General features: G+C 38.5%; 1 protein-coding gene across 2 annotated transcripts in view; it reads left to right on the top strand.

The window, feature by feature from the left end:
• Positions 1-18,561, top strand: part of Fas1 (fasciclin 1 Fas1 domain-containing) — a 328,849-nt gene that overhangs the window by 257,710 nt on the left and 52,578 nt on the right. For both annotated transcript variants that reach the window (XM_089595538.1, XM_089595537.1), the window contains exon 3: positions 922-1,112. In XM_089595538.1, coding sequence (XP_089451664.1) covers positions 922-1,112 — 191 coding nt within the window. The remainder of the gene's footprint in view (positions 1-921; positions 1,113-18,561) is intronic.

Genomic DNA, 18,561 nt, shown 5'->3' with positions numbered 1-18,561 from the left:
CCTACGTGTACCCAAAAAATCTCGCAAAAAAAGCAGCACGTAACGAGATGATAAAAAATTAAGTTAAACAAAGCACTACGGCGCACCAAATACCGTCGGCTTTTTGCAGTGCTCCCCTTTAAACTGGCGTGCCCACCCTCTTTTTTACGTCTAGCCCCGAGGAGAGGACTTTACGACGCGAGAAGTGAAATTCTCCTCTCGGACAAGCCTCCTCTCTTTGTCCGCTCGGCTCTTTTTTCTTCTCCTCCTCCGCCTTCCGTTCGTTTGTCTCGTACTTTATACTCTACTTTGGGGTGTATTTCTTTGGATAAGTTGACGCGGTTCTGTCCTTGGTTAGTATCGCCGCGCTCTTTGTTGGTTCTCACGTGCCCATATGAAATATTTGGCAAAATTATCATGCCACCAAATCTAGTACGAAAAACTCGTGTATGAGCCTCACATTCTCAACGACATTTAATAATAGACTTGTCATACAGAAACCTTCATTGCTGACAGGATGGTGTTTAAATGGATTTTATTATATTATAAAATGCGAACATAAAGGTACTAGATTTAAACTTAGTTTATTAGGATAACCGTGTAATTATAACAAAAAAAGCTATGGGTCTGAAAATCTGACTTATATTTTATATTTATCAGACGATTTGTAGTGTGATTGTTATTGAAATATCGACTGAAAACTCCATGCATCAGATATTAGAACAAGTATGTTGTCTCTATACTGGTGTATCTTATCAAATCCACTCAAATAAACAAAAAAATATACCTTGACGGTAAAGTAGATGACTATCTTACCAATCGATCCATATATCCCGTATACGAGATATAGCTGTACAAAAAGAAATTATGTTACATTGTGACGCAATTTCATACCAGGATAATCCCAGTCGCAACAGTTCAACGAATTATTTTTCATTACAGCGAATCAGCCTCTGAAGACCGAGCAGTTCGGCCAATCGTTAAGCTCTGAGCTTGAGGGCAACCCGCCATTATGGGTGACCAGAAGACCTGCAATGAAAGGCCACGAGGACATCTTCATCAACAACGCGAGAATAGTAGAATCCAACTACGAATCCACTTTCGGGCCGAACGAGAACGAAAGGAAGATCCAGGTAAGATCGACCACGCGAAACTAGTTGCATTGCGCTTTTCAACGCAAGCGAGTTCTCGCGAAAAAAAGTGAGTTTCAATTAACAAAAGAGCCGCGAGGGTGTCACCAAAGTTCACAGGAAACCGCCCCGTGGAGCTCGTCGTTGTTAAAGCTCCGGGAAAAAGGGAATTACACGGAATTAAGATTAACATCGGAGAGAGCGTCTCTGATGCTTCGAGGCTTGGCGTCAAAGGTGTTGGAAAGCTCCTCGAGGGCTTCTTTCGTGTATACGTAATCGCATCGCTTCGTGTAATTGGCACGGCGGGTTTTTGCGAGAAAAGAGAAAATTTCGCGCGTATAACGCCAAAGCAGATAAAGTTTGCCCCTTCTTATTATACTTACTGACTCTCTTGGCTCTCAAAAGCCGAAAGCTCACCTTCCTTGGGAACTTAACGTTTGGGATTTCTCGCTCCGAACCTTTATTTTCCTTTACGGATGAAGAGGCTTTCGTTCGGAACTTTGCAACTATGATTTGTAAATAGTTGATTATTGGTGTTTGGGAGGTGAATTCTGGAGAGTTGATGCTGATTAAGGCATTTTGACATTGTTGAATATTCGTTGTTTTCCAGGGCACATAGGTCTTTTTCAAAACGAAATTCAAACAATATGATGTAAAGCTCGAACAAACGTTTTTAGATCAAAAAATTTATTGCTTTTTAGCTTACGAGTACTTGAAAAAATCTTCGAACAGACACAAGTTAACTTTAGGTCCGGTCTGACTACAGACTGACTGTAACTACTTAAAAAGTGATATTTTCTCCGTAACACCGGGTTCAATGAATATTATTATACTTTCAGTAATAAGAATGTCATTAGCTACAAAAAAAAAAAAAAAAATGATACAAACGAAATAAATAGAAGAACATCAACTGATTCCCGGGGGGTCCCAATTAGGAAGCAGCAGAGCTCGTTCGTACAAACACAATTAGAATCCGCGCTTATTTGTCCCTCAAACACACGCATGGCCTACGTATGGGAGTAAAAAAAAGATCACTTTCGCTATCCGAATCTTCAGCCCAATGATGTATCGGCAAAACAAAAGGAGCACACCTTTCAATAGAAAAAGATAAATAATCGCCATAGGGGGTGTGTGTACTTTTGCAAACTCTGTTTGGGGGGTTTATTTTTTTTACGTGTAAAGGGGGTGTGTGTACTTTTGTAAACTCTGTTTGGGGGGTTTATTTTTTTTTACGTGTAAAGGTGCTTTTGATTCTTTGGCCCGGGGAATAAGAGCGTATTTAAAAGCTATAGGTAAAAAGCCAAAAAAAAGAAAAAATTCGATAACCGAGTAAGGGTTCATTCTCGGGGTATTGACTCTGCACAGCTGCGTCGGATCGTTTGCCGATGAAATCAAACGCAAATTGATATTCCAAATCGACAGGTTGGTGTGGAAAGTGAAAAAAAAATCGACTTAAAAAAAGACATACTAGCACGTAGGTGGGTGGGGGGGGGTCATGAAAAGGCAGAGAATAATGAGATTGGGCGTCAAAGGGGAGAAAAATCGAGCGCCAAAAATTCGCGCCACGGACACCGGGAGCCCCCCCCCCTCCCTGACTCTTTTCTCTGCGAGCCTTTCCTTAGCAGCGGCGCGCTCGATTCAATGAATCTCTCGCTGGCACGGCCGTTTTAAAGGGGAGCAGGTGCTACCCTCCGAATTTATACCAGCCAGATGCTCTCTGTTTCCGCAATTTTTTCTCCTTTGTCAGGACAAAGACACATGCAAAAATTTTCTGCTTAGCGATCAGAAGATAAGAGGAGTTTCAAATCATTAAAATTGAAATCTGTACTAACTTCATATCAATTTCACATTTTATTGTCATACCCATAAAATTGATTGTTTTAAACATTTTCCAATGAGTTTGAGTTGTAACCTAAGGATTCACCATCTATAAAACTAAGCAGATACAAGCAAGCAAGGTAAGACGAATAATCAGAGACATTAAATGACCTTAAATTATATGTATTTGAAATCTGTGTCATTCTTAATTTTCAATAAATAAATACTTGATAAATGTATATTTATGTGAGAAAATATATTTTTAGCTAATTAAGAAGTTAAAAATTAATCACCAGATTCCACCCACCATATCTTGAACGTATAGACAGGCAGCAGAAGATCAAAACAAGATCACGATAACAAATTGATTTTTTTTTCAATCTACTGGATACAATAATAATAAGAGTATAATAATCATCAAACAAAATAAGATGAATACTTATTGCCTTCAGCTCTAAAACATTCGAAACAGAAGAGTCGACGATCGGCGTTTAAGACTAAGCCTGATTATAATTTCGATTAAGAGCCAGTCACTCGACAAAACCATCTCTCAAGGCTCTGGTTTGTTATTTTTTTTTTGTTCAATCACAATTTGCGGGAAAATACTTAATAACCAACACAACATTCCTTTCAAGAAAGTAAGCCGCAATTACAACCCGTGCCCTCCGAATGGCGCGCAACCGCTTCATTAAGAGCTTTAATGACCCGAACACGGCGGCAAAACTAATTTCCGCATCTCATTCGTCTGACCGACAGGCGCGGATTGTGATTAAAAATCCCAGAAGGGCGATTCATACGCGAAGGTCTTGGAAAATTAAACAGCCGCGCTTTTGAATCACCCGCGTTGTGATTATCGGCGAGGGTGTAAAACGTTGCCTTAATAAGGACGGGGTAGGTAAGTAAAGAGGAAATGAAAACGAGGAGAAGACGTTAACTTGTTGCTGCGCAAGAGAGAGAAAATTGCACGCAGGGACAATAAACAAACTACATTCCTCCCTCTGATGCTTTATTTATCTTCTCAGAGAGAGGGGGGGGGAAGTTCATGGCATTATTGTTAAATTGGATCTTCGGTCAGGAAGTGTATGTGTGTGTTTACAGAAGAGGATATGCATAAACAGACCCACCACAGGATGTAATGCTCTATTTAGAAGGACGAAATCCGCTTTATAGATCAAGTGCTTTATATTAAATTACATCGAGTGAATTTGATGGAACGTAGAGACAAGGGTATTCAATGAGATTTTAATCCATCTACAGTCTACTGGAACATTGAGAAAACAGTTTTAATGGTAGCTTAAACAATTATGGGACCGAAGATAATTTTAAACCTCTAAGGTTGCAATTAAATTAATCTTTGAAATTCATTGAAACAATAATATAACTAAAAAACAAATCCCATCGGTGAAGTACAGCATTGTTCAACAGCTTCATCGTTGAGTCTCCTTTAATGGCTGGATTATTCGATTATTTTTCTCTTCTAATTGGGTTACACTTACGACTGCATGATTCCAAGCAACAACCCCGAGAAATCGGTCCATCGTGGATCCCGGCCAGTACACCAAGAAACCCGGAAGACCAGTGCGAAGATATGCTCTTCGACCTTTGTACACGTGGGTTACATACAACTTTAGCTGCAAAGCTTGGGGAAACTAAGCGCGAGATAGTTCAATTACCTCGCTCCTGGACTGGATCTCCTTTGTGGCTGAGAAGGTCCCGCGCGCGGATTAAGACCTTGTCGTCGTCGGGGCTGACAATGTACCACCCTCCTCTCCAAGTTCGTTGTCTCTGTAATCCCCTCCGGACTTGTGCTCTATACCATGTACCAGATTTCTTGCCAATGGTTTCCGCAGAAATCGAAAAATCAGTGGCCACCCTTCACTTTTTGGATTTTCAGTGCTGCACTACAACCCTTTGTTTTTTTATTTCACGTAACTTTGAGAGGACAAAAGTACACACTTTTTCGTACAATCGAACCATTTTCCAATATCAGATTAATATTCTCAAGTAACCTTAATTGTGGTACGCAATGTATTTTCTTATCCCCTGTATATGATCTTAAGGGAGTTATATCAGTACAGGTCAAAAGTTAGCTTTAGTAAAACATCGTTTGATTGTATAATTGTTCTCTCGAGAAATCCAAAGTAGTGAAAAAGTTCATAAAATTTGCTTGAAAATTAAAATGATGGTGCGTCGAAACTATTAGTCGAAGCATCAGTCCTAAGTAGTGTAGCAAACGTATCTTTTTCCACGAAAATCTGTAAAAAAATCTGCTTTCTCTGTATCCCCCTTAAACTCACTCACCTTGAATACTCTAAGATAAAAAAATTAAAAAAGGTTGAATCCACAAGTAACATCCTTCCCATTGATTTTCCACCGATGATTTTCCACCGGTTCGGTTCTACAGCAAAGCAAACAAGGTGAACACCCCACATCGCGGTCCTAAACACCCAAAGACAAAAGCCTATACTCGTTTTTTGATTCCCAAAAACCAGCCCTCCTACACACCCAACCGACCCCAACGAAATCCCGTGTGCTCTCCATACACACTTTTATCTACGGCCCCGCACTCGCGCCTGCAATCCGCTTACACGCCGAGAGAGGGGTAGGATCCAGCGGAAGCTGCTGCTCGTGGCCCATTAACGTAAATCACAATTTGAATGCGCGCGCGTGCGGTCCGCGAACGAATCGCCAGAAGTAAAAGCTAGCCCCTCGGCGCGTCAAAAGCGCAGGGAGGGGGTGGGCTGGTGTGCGAGGAATAATAATCCTTTGTGCGCGCTTGTGCACCCTCCTGGGGATATAACTGTTGCCCGAGTGGGTAGTTTGGCTTTTGCTGTGTGGATGCGTGTGTGTGTGCGTACGCGCGCATGGAAGAACAGGAGGAAATTGTCAAGTAAGATCAACGAGATATAGTGCCTCAAACGAGGGTCGGGGGCTGCAGCGCTAAGTTGGATTTATATACACGGGGTGCCGCGGAGAAGCTGCTCCTGGGTGTCTTGCGAGGGATTCCGTTGTGTTTACATGTTTGCTTGGATGCGCTCTTGTTGTTGTTGTTTTTTGTTTTGATGCCGAGGGTGGAGGTGGGTGTATATGCTGCCAAGGTGGGAATTTGCATGGCACTGCGAAGAGGATTGCTTTTTTTTATATTTATTTATTTAGTTGTCACTGAGGAGAAACTTTGATATATTATGAGAAATGAAAATACAATTTGTTGAAATTCGTTGAGAGCTTTGTTTGTTAATTTTGTTCATTTGTGCGAGTAATTTAATTCATCCACATTTCCCATCCAATACGAGGTTGCTTGTATTCAACTCATTTTTTAAGTTAAAACTACTAATTTGTAGAAAAACTATCGTACGCAACAATGACTTGCCGAGGCAAACTCGTGTTGGGTGGTATAAATTCAATTGCTCGCATTAATACTTACCGATCGAAAAACTAGATTATTTTATAATATTTTGTTAGTTTCTGTTTATCTGTTTTAATACCGAAGTAAAACCAAATAATTTTGACATTTTTCTCGAGTCTTCACTTTCAATACAGTATAGTTTGAAGCTTAGCTTGTTTGAAGGGATTGAACATATTTTCTAGAACTACTACTACAAAGCTTATTTAAGGGTATTAATTTTTCAAAATACATTTTCTTAGTGGGATGTAACATCTAATGACTCACATTCGACCAAAGTATCAGTTCAAAAACAAAATTATCAGTTCCAATGTAACAATTAATTATTAAGCAGCTGGAGTTTCAACCTTACTGTCAGCCTTATTTTAATCCTATTTTCATTATTTAACAACTTTACAGCTACTGAAATAACAAAAAGAGGCCTAAGCCTGGTACTTTGAGAGTTAATTTAAGCCATAGTTTGTCATAATCTATCGAGATTCAAAGCAGAAATGTAACTCTCTGATTACAAGCACTTTTATATACTATTTTATGATCACGTGTTACAACTTTCCTACCTTGAATCTCGTAAAGTTGTTAATAAATTAAAACAATTTAAATTATAAAAGTCAGTAAGGTAAAAACTACCGCTGGTATACTGCATGCCCCAGTTCTGTCTTACATGGTAAAGGTAAAAAAATTTACTGATTCCAATAGTTGAAAAAAAAAAAACAAAACAAAAAAATGGTCAGTAAAAGCTCCAAAGCACACAGCGGCCGTTCATAACCCCACCATGCCTTTTACTCCCGGAGGAAACGCTGGAATTATACAAATCCATATAGCCTCGCACGCGACTCCTCTCGCCTCTGCAACAAAAGCTTTCAGCTCGGCGCGGTTTTACCCACTGCGAAGAAAATGGTATAACTTCGCGAGGGTGCAAGAAAACGGCCTGCAATTAAACTTAACGATAGTGCCCCTCCCCCCTCCTCGTTTCCTTCTTTCTCTTCTTTAACAATTAAGTAAGGGAGAGAGACTCTCGGTGCGAGCAAATCTAATCGTCTCTCCCGGCAGGGCTTTATTCTTCTCGTTTTGGCCCGCGTAGCGCTGCTGACGCTAAATTAAGACTAACGCCGCGGCTGATAAGACTTCGGGGGGGTGGGGAGAAGCTTTTATGAAGTGTTTTCGACCGGCACTACTGTTTTTTCTTCCCTCCTTCCGTGTGTATATAAGCACCGGGTGTTATCGGGCGACGAGCTGCTGTGATTGTCGAGCCGGTGAGATTGCACGGAAGGGCTTAATTGGGTGTTTTCGGATAATTTTTACGACTATCGCGGGGAAGCTTATCTTTCGCTTCTCGGATGTTTGAGGGTGAATGCGTATCATTGATTTTCTCTCACAGAGATACTTACCCACGAGGTAAAATTCGAGTAAATTGATGAGCACTGATTTTTATTACGCATTTTTATGTCTGCCAGCAGTGGGGTGGATGGTTAATCTAAGGTGAACTTTTTAACTACTGCTTGATTAGCTTGAAATGTTTCACCCCTTACTGTAAACTAATTTTTTTATTTGGTACTCGCAAACTAAAAATACAGATTACTTTTAAGGTTTCTCGGATTTCCCCGACGGCCCGTCTTACCTTACTCGACTGTTTCTACTTAATTCTGCTAATCACACGTGACATAACCTGTTTTTAGTATCTTGCACATTACAGTTGGGCAACAACGTTTGCTACACTCCCAGCAAAGACGTCCAAAACAAGCTCTTCGTTACAGATGAAAGAAACTATGGATTTTTTTTTCTTTAAATTTAATTTTATGAAACAACGGAAGTAAAGGGGGAGTCTTCCACGTTGCCTGTTATTACAAATAAACGAATGCTTTCTAATTAATGAATAAAATCTCGTGTAAGTAACTTTCCTTGCATCCCTTGGTATTCATCTTATTTTCCCATATTTAATGAAAAAAAAAAAAAAACACCCTCGTCTCAAACCACCTCCAACGGAGTGGCCTTATAGAAAAGAAGAGAAAACGAAAGGCTTCGCACGAAGGGAAGCGAAGCGTCAGCCACCCATTAAACTCCGCTCGGCGGCGCAAGAGGTCGCTGGCAAATTTAATAAAACCAGAGCTCACGAGAGACACAGGAGCGTCGCGTGCATATACTCGGCCGTAAACCAATAACGGAACTTCGGACGTGCACGTGTGCTAAGAGGAGGGGGTGGCAGATTGCAGCGACGGCCTCGAGGCGATAGAAAGAGGGCCTTCTCAATTACGACACTGTGCGCTTTCGAGTGCGGGCTTTATACGTGTCTTGCTCCCCGTGTATGTCCAAGGTGTTCCGGTTTATTATCTTTGCTGAGCTTGATTTTTGAATGTTTGAGTTACGAGATTTGCAGGGTGTGTGTGTGTAGGTAGCAAGGGTTGGGAGAATTTCAGGGCAAGACTTTGTGGATGTTTGATGAGGTTCATAAGCTCGGCAAATACTACTGCCGTAATATCAGGGTCTGGGCGATATTAGGGAATGTGTTTATATGTTCACGGAACGAATTTGTCTTTGGTTGTAAGCTTTCTCTGGTTTGTAATTTATCGCAACTGTAGCTCGAAAATTTTTGTCTTGATTAAGTTTTAATGGTTCGTTCAAACTAAAACACGTGCGGGGTCTAGCGAGAAGTTGTTATGACGCGTTCTTTTGTTCTCGTGTTTGTAAGATTTTCATCATCGATAAACTGCATGGAGAAATACAATTCTAGTTATTTGCTTGTAACAATTTACTTTTTCGTCTTACTATCAAACGAAGCTTTAAATGAGTTTTTTTTTTTTTTAATACACTTTTCTAACAGTAACAGATAAGAAATACGTGACTTTACGTGTCATATTGCGCGTGTTTCTGTGCACTTTGAACAAAGCATTAAATACACGCGTTGAAAATTTTTTTTTTCGTAACCAGTAAAGATAACTCGTGACTTTTCTTAAAAATCATTAGGTTTCAATTGGCTAAATAAGAAAGAAGATAACTTGAAAAACATGTGTTTTAATTTTTTCTTTTTTGTTTTATTCTTCTATTTTTTTCGATTATGTATTAGTTTTTTTTTTTTTTTTTTGAAGTCATCAAAGTTATTTTATAACGTGTAGCTTTACTCTTACTTTAGGCTTAAAGTAACCGTCGCATATCTAAGAAACTCACAGCAATTGTCATTATAACAATTGTCGTTAGAGCTATGAGAAAATTACTAAAATCTTAGTATAAATTATGGTAACTCCAAGTTTTCTAATATTACCATTCCTTTTACGATGAAAATTCCTGTAAATTCTTTACTAGGATACATGCTAAGGCAAATCAAGCTACGTATAAAAAAACCGCTTTCACAGAATTTCAAGTAATATTATTAAGATTTAAAAAAAAAAAATTTTACAGAAAAAATTTAATTTTTTTCGTTTACCGGTGTCTTCTACAAAACTTGTAATTGACTTACAAGTTTAACAAAAATAAATTTCGATTTTAAATTTAGATCGTACTAACCTCATTGAGTGTCTGTATTCACGTGTGAACAGGAAAGTTACTAAAAAATTTAATTTTCAGTCACCAACATCTACATACCTGTGGAACCAATTCCTATTTTTCCACACTTAATAGTACTAATGCAAAGCGTGATTTATTGGTATTAAAATTTAAATCACGTGAACAATAGTCAGGAAAATTAATTTTCATTATTTCTTTATTTATTATTTATTATATCCATTGATGACGTGTTTACATATGTATCTATTATGCATAGTAGATATTACATTTCGCAGATTTCTATTTTTTTTCACTACTGCTTAGAAGAATAAGAAATGACTCAATAATTGAGATTTTTTGAAACAATCAAGAGCTTTGTCATTTTTTACTTTTTGGTCAGTAGAATAAAAATTGAATTGAAATAAATCGGATTGATTCGGCTCATCTGTAATCTTCCGTGTACGTTGATACATTTCATTCCATAGCAAAGACATTCGCGTTTACCAGTGCAAACTTTACAGCAATCTGTAGCATATAAAATGTTTTCATTACAAGAATGTGTTATTTTTTTGACAGAAATATTAATTTTTTTACGTGCTTTTATTTACTGGGGATCGTTCAACTACTCCAAAACTATACGTTTAAAAAAATGTTTGCAGCTTTGTTAAACAATAAAAAATTAAAGCATTGAATACCAACTACTTATAAAAAAATAAATTCTAGAACTTTTTCTGCTAAATCATTTGATTTAAAGTTAAAATTTTTGTTTTCATCGTATAGTATTCGAAAACTATTGTTTCTAAATAAACAAAGACTTGCAATGGCTCACGTTATGCTTAGTAACTTTTTGGTAATTATTTACCAACTGTCTACTAAATGTGACGGAATTTGCTATAATTAGGTACTCGAAATCAGGAGTTACTCGTGTATTTTATATAGTTGATAAGTAAAAAAAACAATAAAAATAAATGATGGATATTACTTACTACAACACATGATACAATTTCCAGCCATTTTAGTTTGTTCACCGCAGCACAGAACAGAATACGACTTACTTACGCGTGTCAATCGCTTCTATAAGCACCTCAGCCGACTTTGTTTGTAGTGGGGCAAGATATTTCATCTTTTTTCGAAAACATGCGTCACTGCTTTCTAACTTCTTTACGTTATCTTGAAGAAAATTATCTGATAAGTACTTTCAAAATTGGTCGTAAAATGTGAATGCTCGCGTTATTCTTTACTTTTGTGAAATATTTACAGATAACAATTTTTTCTATTTTTACTGAATATCTCAAAATCAGTGTCTCCAAAACAAAATGTTTCGCGTATAAATTGATTGATGATTTTGTGTGATGATTAAAGCGTTTTCAACAATAAAAAAAATGTACAGTAAATGTTAATCAAATATCGCAAAAAGACAAATTAGGACACTTAATTTTAATCGTTATTGTGCAACAAACAGTTGAAATTACTAAAATAATTTTTAATGGAAAAAAGCAATTCAATCGTATATACATAACATTCTGCCAGAGAAATAAAAATGAATAAATAAAAAAAAACGAAAACTCTCGTTTTGCCTGACATGAGATTTTTTCTTTGAAAATAGTAAATATTACTTGGATTGTGGCAAAATATTCTTTTTAGACATATTATCTGCCGAACTTTTTGTGACATAGGTATTGCACAGTTTACGAGTTTTTTCTTTTTCTCTTTACATGGTACTTTTAATATAATTTTGTATGTTTTCAACAAAAGTAATATTACCATCGAAATTACCTTTTTCACCATTTCCAAAATATTATTTGCTATATTTGTTGTACTTGTAAAATAAAAACATTATCAGCTGTATCTTTTAAATACGTTAAGTATCATATTACACCCAAAATAATTCTTAAAGTTACTTCTCGTTCATCCTCACTATTTTAGTGACTCACTTTAAGGTGGCTCCTCACTATAAATCCCACAAGAAGAGTAAGCATACTGCAACACAGCTTTTCATTGGCTGTGGAGGTTCTTGACTAAAAATGGATAGGTACCTATAGTCCCTTCAAAAAAAGTTTAGTCACATCTACACCGTTGACTTATATCGTACAATACAGTGACCCGAGCAGACGTAGGTATACAAATCTGACAACATAACCCTTGTATGTAAATAATAATAAGCTGACGATAAGTACCTAATAATAAGCCACGGGTGACCAAAGACAAAAAAACTTTAGAAAAAATCTACAAGTTATTTATTAGTGACGAGTAAATACAACCGTGTCCTAACTTTATCGTGACATATTCTATTAATTTTATCTATTAGTCAAAAAAGTACATAAGTCAGCCCCGCATTAAATAATTTTTTTAGTTCAGCGTCTCATTTATTTTTATTATAATTACGATTCCCCACAACTCCTATTCATTTAACGTACAACTTTCTGACCAATTCAAACTACGCGGGCTACCGCTCTTCGGTGTAGCAGACGCCCCACACTTTTCATCTGTTCCATGACTTGCACAGTTATCTACTATTTTCATAAAATATCCTATAAAACCCATGGTAATGTCCAAGTACCTGAATGTCGTTGGAAAGATTCTGATTTCTTCTATCTGCTACATAGTTTTCTATTAAGAACTACAGTATCTTTGCTGAGATATCATACAACCTGCGCCACCAATTTGACGACCCTCCATAAGAGGCCATGTTACAGAGTCTATTTTCCAGTTAGTTTTTTTCAACAATTTTGGTGGTGACGAGGTCTAAAATTTTGGGAAAAGACTCCTTGCACCTTCAAGAATCATCCTTTAAAATATCATTTAATACTCCAGTGTTTTGATTTAGTGAGGAGCCACCTTAAGCTACTCTGATTGTCTTTGTAACCAAAATTTTCCCTCATTTTGATTATTCTAATCAACATTTAAAGACGCTGTTCATCACCCTAAGGAATAAATTTAGCATCATAAAGTTTTGCAAAGTACTTAAAATAACTATTTACATGACGAGCCCTGTATATTCTCATCAATAAAAAAAGCTATAAAAAAAAATTTAGATTATATGCTTCTTCTGATTAGTGTAAATTACGTATTTTCATTCTCCAATAAAATCAAATTCCTTACTCAGAAAACAATTTTCAACCAAATGGCGATATTCACCAACACACACAGACATGATTGAAGATTCAAAAATAAAATACTCCCCTTCAGCTCTTTTTATCATTAGCCTCTACATCGCGTATTCTAAATGTACAAAGACTCTACCCTTTTTTTTCCTGAAAAAAAAAAGAGCTACACGTACCACCACTGCAAAGCACCGTTTGAATTAGGCCGGCGATAAATTTGACTCTGCAAGGCAACACATTTTCCTCTCAAGGAGCAGGATGTATACCCAGTGTTTACAGGCTGGCGAGCTTTTTGCTAGCACCGGCCCAATTAGACGAAGACTGCACGTGCACCCTTAAATTTCGATGATGCGTTTCCTTAAAGGGCTAAGCTTTTAGCTGGCTTGGTTTGCTCAAGTAATGTATAATTTTTTTTTTTTTTTTTTTCTAACGAAAGCTTTGCAGAAAAACGTGAAAACAAAAGAATTCATCGAAGACAAAAGACCTTTCGCCTCGGAGATATAAGTAATGTGCAAGAAAAACAACAAAGTGCGGATAAATTCTTTGACGTGCCTGCTTTTTTTTTATCACTCCGTTGAATTCGAGTCTATTAAGGATAAAAGTAAAACAAAAGAAAAACAAACGGAGCGAAAGAGCTACGTGTATGATAAACGTAGCTCAGAGAGACGGTGGTAGAGAAATTATTTATATCCAAAGAGAGTTTCTGCCGCTATAATTACGCGGTGGACTTATCAGCACCAACGCGAGCATTAGGAGCTTGGTATTATTATTTTTTTTTTTTCCGCGGAGAGTAAGACAAATGGAAAGGCGAGAGTTTTTTTTTTGTACTGTCCTGTATGTAGTGTGCTTTTTACGGTTTCTCCGGGGCTTCCTTTTCTTTTTCGTTTATTTACGCAAGGCGTGGGGAAAGAGCTTTATTTCTGCGTGTTTTCTCGGCTGGACTGTCATTCGAGTGTGTGTATTTATTTTGACGTTGTGGACGTCGAGGCTCTTGACTTTGCGGATTTACGATTCTTGCACGAACACGTGTGAGACTTTCTTCAACTTTACTTAATTTTTACTTTTCTTAGTTCTTGTTTTTCTTCCGTTTCTTTAGGGGATGGGGACGAGGAGTTGGTGTTTTTTTTTCCGTCGAGTAATTACTTTTGTCGGAGACCGAGTGAAATTAGATTATGTACCACTTGAGACAGGCTCTTGGTTAAAACTGAATTCAGTTGGTGCAGATAACGATACAATCCCTTTATATTTTGTAACATAATAAACTACGATCTTACTAAGGGTAATATCCAAAATTTTTTACGGCAATTTTACACATTTCTGTACATAAAAAGAAAAAAAATAATTATTGTTATTATTTTAGTCGAGAAAAACAACATGAAAAATACTCATTACAAATGACAAAAGTTAATTTTCCTTCAAGTTTTTTTTTAGAGTGCCAAGGAAGTGCAACTGTTATCGTTTATGTTCATAAGAAAAAAAATTTTTAATTCGAGGTTAGGTAGCATTACCAGTTAAACAGTTTTCATTAATTATTAAATTAAGGTAGCTCCCTTGTCCACTGATCTAGTCAAGTAGGAGAGTTTAACTCCTGTATATATACGTACAGAAGTGTCGGTATTCTGCTATACCATCTGTCTCATAACCATGAAACTGTTTTTCACGACTTTCTTGGCAAATATCTTTAAAAAATGACCGATTACCAGCATTTTCCAAAACGATATTGAAAATAATAGAGTTTTTTCTACAAGTACATCATAAAACGTCTGCCCATGTTGTTGATTTTGAGTTGGGAAATGCCTGTTAAGCGGATATTTTGATGCTCTTCCGAATGAGCTCGTGTTTAACGGTTCAACTTTGAGCTGAAATTTTGCGAGATTTTGTTCGATTCGAAGTATAAACAGAGTTACCATTGGATTCAGCAGATTTTAATTTACCAAATTAAACATATTTTTTTCTCAGGTTTTTGCAACGGAGCTCTACCTTAAAATGAGACCTCAACACCATTTGCCATTACTAGACATCCGATTTCAATTAAACTCCCTTATTTTTTTTGGACAACCTGGATGACATTCAACACTAAACGAACTAAGTATAAACAAAATTTCATGTCTAATACCATTAATGCAGAAATATGGAAAACTTATAATAGTGCCATTAAACAGTAGGTGGGTGTAACCGACACCTATTAAAATTCTTTTGCACGTGCACTTTCATATGTTGTTCGTTACTACTATGTATAAATAAATATCCAGAAAAATATTCTTCAATATACCCCCTTCGTGAAAAAACTCGCCAAAACCTCATGTGGCAAAAAAGGGGTACAACCAAAAAAATAAGAAAAAAAAAAAAGATCGGCCCCTCAAATAAATAAATAAATAAATAAACGAAACTCACCAGTAGATCCACTACTCCAATCCTTTCAACTCTTTTTCCTCTTCCCGGCACTTTGCTATACTCTCCACCAGAGGAAGGACTCTCTCTCTCTCTCTCTCTCTTGATCGCCTTTCCGCCACAGCGTACGTGAATTTGATGAATCGAGACTCCCTCTCTCCCTCTCTCTCTCTCTCTGAGGCTTTCACCGGAGAAAAGTGGAGGAAGATCGACTCGAGCATCTCGGTCCGATCTCGGAAATACTCGATCACTTATCGCAACTGCTGATGCTCGCGCTTTTCGCAAGAACTCGGGGAAAATGCTGGCGAGGACGGAATTCGCGATAGCCACGACGACCCGGCGATTCAGCTCCTGGAAAATCATATTCACAAAATTAACACATCACCACGGGAAAAAAAAAAAAATAGATAAAACATATCGTATGAAGCATTCATTGTAGTCCGCGGAAAACAAGCATTACTGTGCACCCCTTTTCATTGCCCGTGGCTTGTAGACGTACACCCACACACTTTACCCTCCTTTGTAGTCAGAAATGATTCTCTTCAATCCAGCGTGCATGGGAAGAGTGAAAAAAAAGAAGAAAAAAAACGTGACCATTATACCCTTCTCTATTTCTCCCCTTTCCTCGTCCTACTCGTGCATCGGAAAACGAACATCAAAAAGTATACGTATACATATTCAAAAGTACAAGCCAGACTGGCTTTGTTCTCCCGTGTACTTCAACCTCTTCTTGATGTCGCTCGCAGATATATACAAATGAAAACGCGCATTCCCTCTCTTTTCCGTCTGTATGTTTTTTCTCTCTCTCTCTCTCTCTCTCTTCTGGGTGGAGCCGCTGTCGTGTTCAGGATCACGTATCGATTTCTCAATGCTTTAAATGTTGGGGATTGGGGCACATTGCCGTAAGTTGCACGAATCGGTTATCTTGTGAGCGTTGCAGTGGGGAGCATCCTGTTCGTGAGTGCACGGTCACTGATAAACAGAAATACCGTTGCGTAAATTGTGTAAATTCAAAACTGAAATCTGTCGCTCATGCTGCTTCGGATAGGGCAGCCTGCCCGCTGTTGTTGAGATTGATCGATCGTAAAATTTCTTCGACAAACTATGTCACGTAATTCCAATTTACTAAAAGTGGCACATTGTAACGCGCAATCTATTGAACCGCATTTTCAGGAAATTAGATCGATCATTCTTGACAATGGTTTGCATGTTCTTGCTGTCAGTGAATCATGGCTTAAGCCGACTAAACATTTTGGCCAATTTGATATTCCGGGTTATACCCTCGTTCGTCATGATAGGCTCTGTAGGGGTGGTGGTGGCGTTGCAGCTTACATTCATGATTCTATTAAATTTCGTGATGTCTCTCGTTCGACTCGTACTGATGCCTACACTCTCCAACCTGAGTTTTTATTACTTGAATTATCTATACTGCAACTCAAGTTTCTCTGCACTATTGTGTATAATCCACCTAAGTGTGGCTATTGGTCGAACGTTGAGGATGCTATCATGAATTGTTCGACTGCTTTCGATTGCTCATTGTTTTTGGGTGATCTCAATATTGATTGGACAGTCAACACTACTCCTTGCAGAATACTTCGTGAGTCATTTGCTGTTTTGGGCCTCTCGGTTACGGTATTTGATCCGACATATCATACTACCACCTCGGATAGTACCATAGATTATATCTGCATTAGCGACCCGAACATGGTTGAGAGGAGTGTCCAATTCAGCGCTCCTGGTGTCTCGAGGCATGATGTTGTACTATTGGAGATCCGTTGTCCTCTTCCGGCCTTTGATTCACAGCCCATTTTATCCCGTTCATTCAGGGGCCTTGTTCTGGATGATTTTAAGCATGATCTTATATCGGTTGACTGGCATTCTATTTCTCGTATGTGTCATGTTGACGAGAAAGTTGAATTTTTTACGACTGCTCTTACAAACCTTTTTAACATCCATGCTCCTTTCCGTGCTTTTATTCCTCGACGCCGCCCTTGCCCATGGATGACGGATGAGATTCATTCTCTCATTCGAGAGCGTAATAGGGAGTGGAGGTTGTATAAGAGAACCAGGCGTGATACACATGGAGTAGCTTTTCGCCGTCTGCGTAACAGGGTGCAGGTGCTTTCCAGAAATGCGCTTTACGCTTATAATAAAGATAGGCTTTTGTCCTGTAGGCGTCCTGCGGACATGTGGAAATGTCTTCGTGATATTGGAGCATCGTCGAGTGCGAGTGCATCACCTGCTATCGCATTCGATGGTGACGCCCTTAATCGACATTTTGTGGGTGCTCCGTTGGTTACCGGTTCCTTTGCTGGTCGATCATGTGATGTGCCATTTGAGGATAGATTTTTTTCGGCCATATTAATGAGTTGAGTTTGCTTGAGGCTTTTAGTGGATCAAAGACCAATGCCTGTGGAGTAGATGGGATCACGTTACAGATGTTGAAGCTCGCCATGCCTTTCATTACGCCCATCCTTTTAAACATATTTGATTGTTCCCTTCAGTCGGGTATATTCCCGACTGTTTGGAAGAAAGCACTTGTGACCCCTCTACCTAAGGTGAAACAACCCTCTGAGTTGAATCATTTTCGGCCCATTAGCGTGACATGCGCGCCATCGAAGCTTCTCGAGGCGGTGGCACTCAGGCAGATGTCAGCTTTCGTGGAGTCTAACAGACTGCTGTGCCCCCAGCAGTCGGGTTTCCGTAAGCACCACAGTATTCATACTGCACTGATCAATCTTGTTGATGAAATTAGGGCGTCCATGGATGTAGGTCACGTCACGTTACTAGTGTCCGTGGACTTTTGGCGCGCTTTCGATGAGCTCAACATTGATGTGCTAGTAATAAAGCTCCTTTCTCTTGGTTTTTCCGATTCTGCTTGCGGCTGGATCAAGTCTTTTCTTTCTGGGCGTTCACAGGCGGTTAAGATACGGGGCGGTTTGACCTCTGGTTGGCTTGATCGTTGTTCGGGTGTTCCTCAGGGTACTCTATGTGGACCGCTATTATTTTCTTTATATATCAATGATTTGCCCTCAGCTCTTACATCTTGCTCGTGCCACCTCTACGCTGACGACTTTGTACTAAAATTCTCCGGCCCAGTTAGCCAGATCCGTCGTATTGTTGCGGTCGTGAACGATGATCTGGATCATGTTTTGGGTTGGGGTCATGACAATTGTCTTTCTCCTAACTGGCGCAAATCTTTTGCCACATGGTTTGCCTCTAGAAGAAATTTGTCCACAATTCTCAGTGAGGCTAACCA

The sequence above is a fragment of the Copidosoma floridanum genome, unplaced genomic scaffold, assembly GCF_036245765.1.
Source record: "Copidosoma floridanum isolate Cflo_tuat_1 unplaced genomic scaffold, Cflo_Japanese_pri ptg000025l, whole genome shotgun sequence".
Taxonomy (NCBI): domain Eukaryota; kingdom Metazoa; phylum Arthropoda; class Insecta; order Hymenoptera; family Encyrtidae; genus Copidosoma; species Copidosoma floridanum.
Note: the sequence above shows the minus strand (reverse complement) of the source record. Positions and strands in the feature narration are given on the sequence as shown.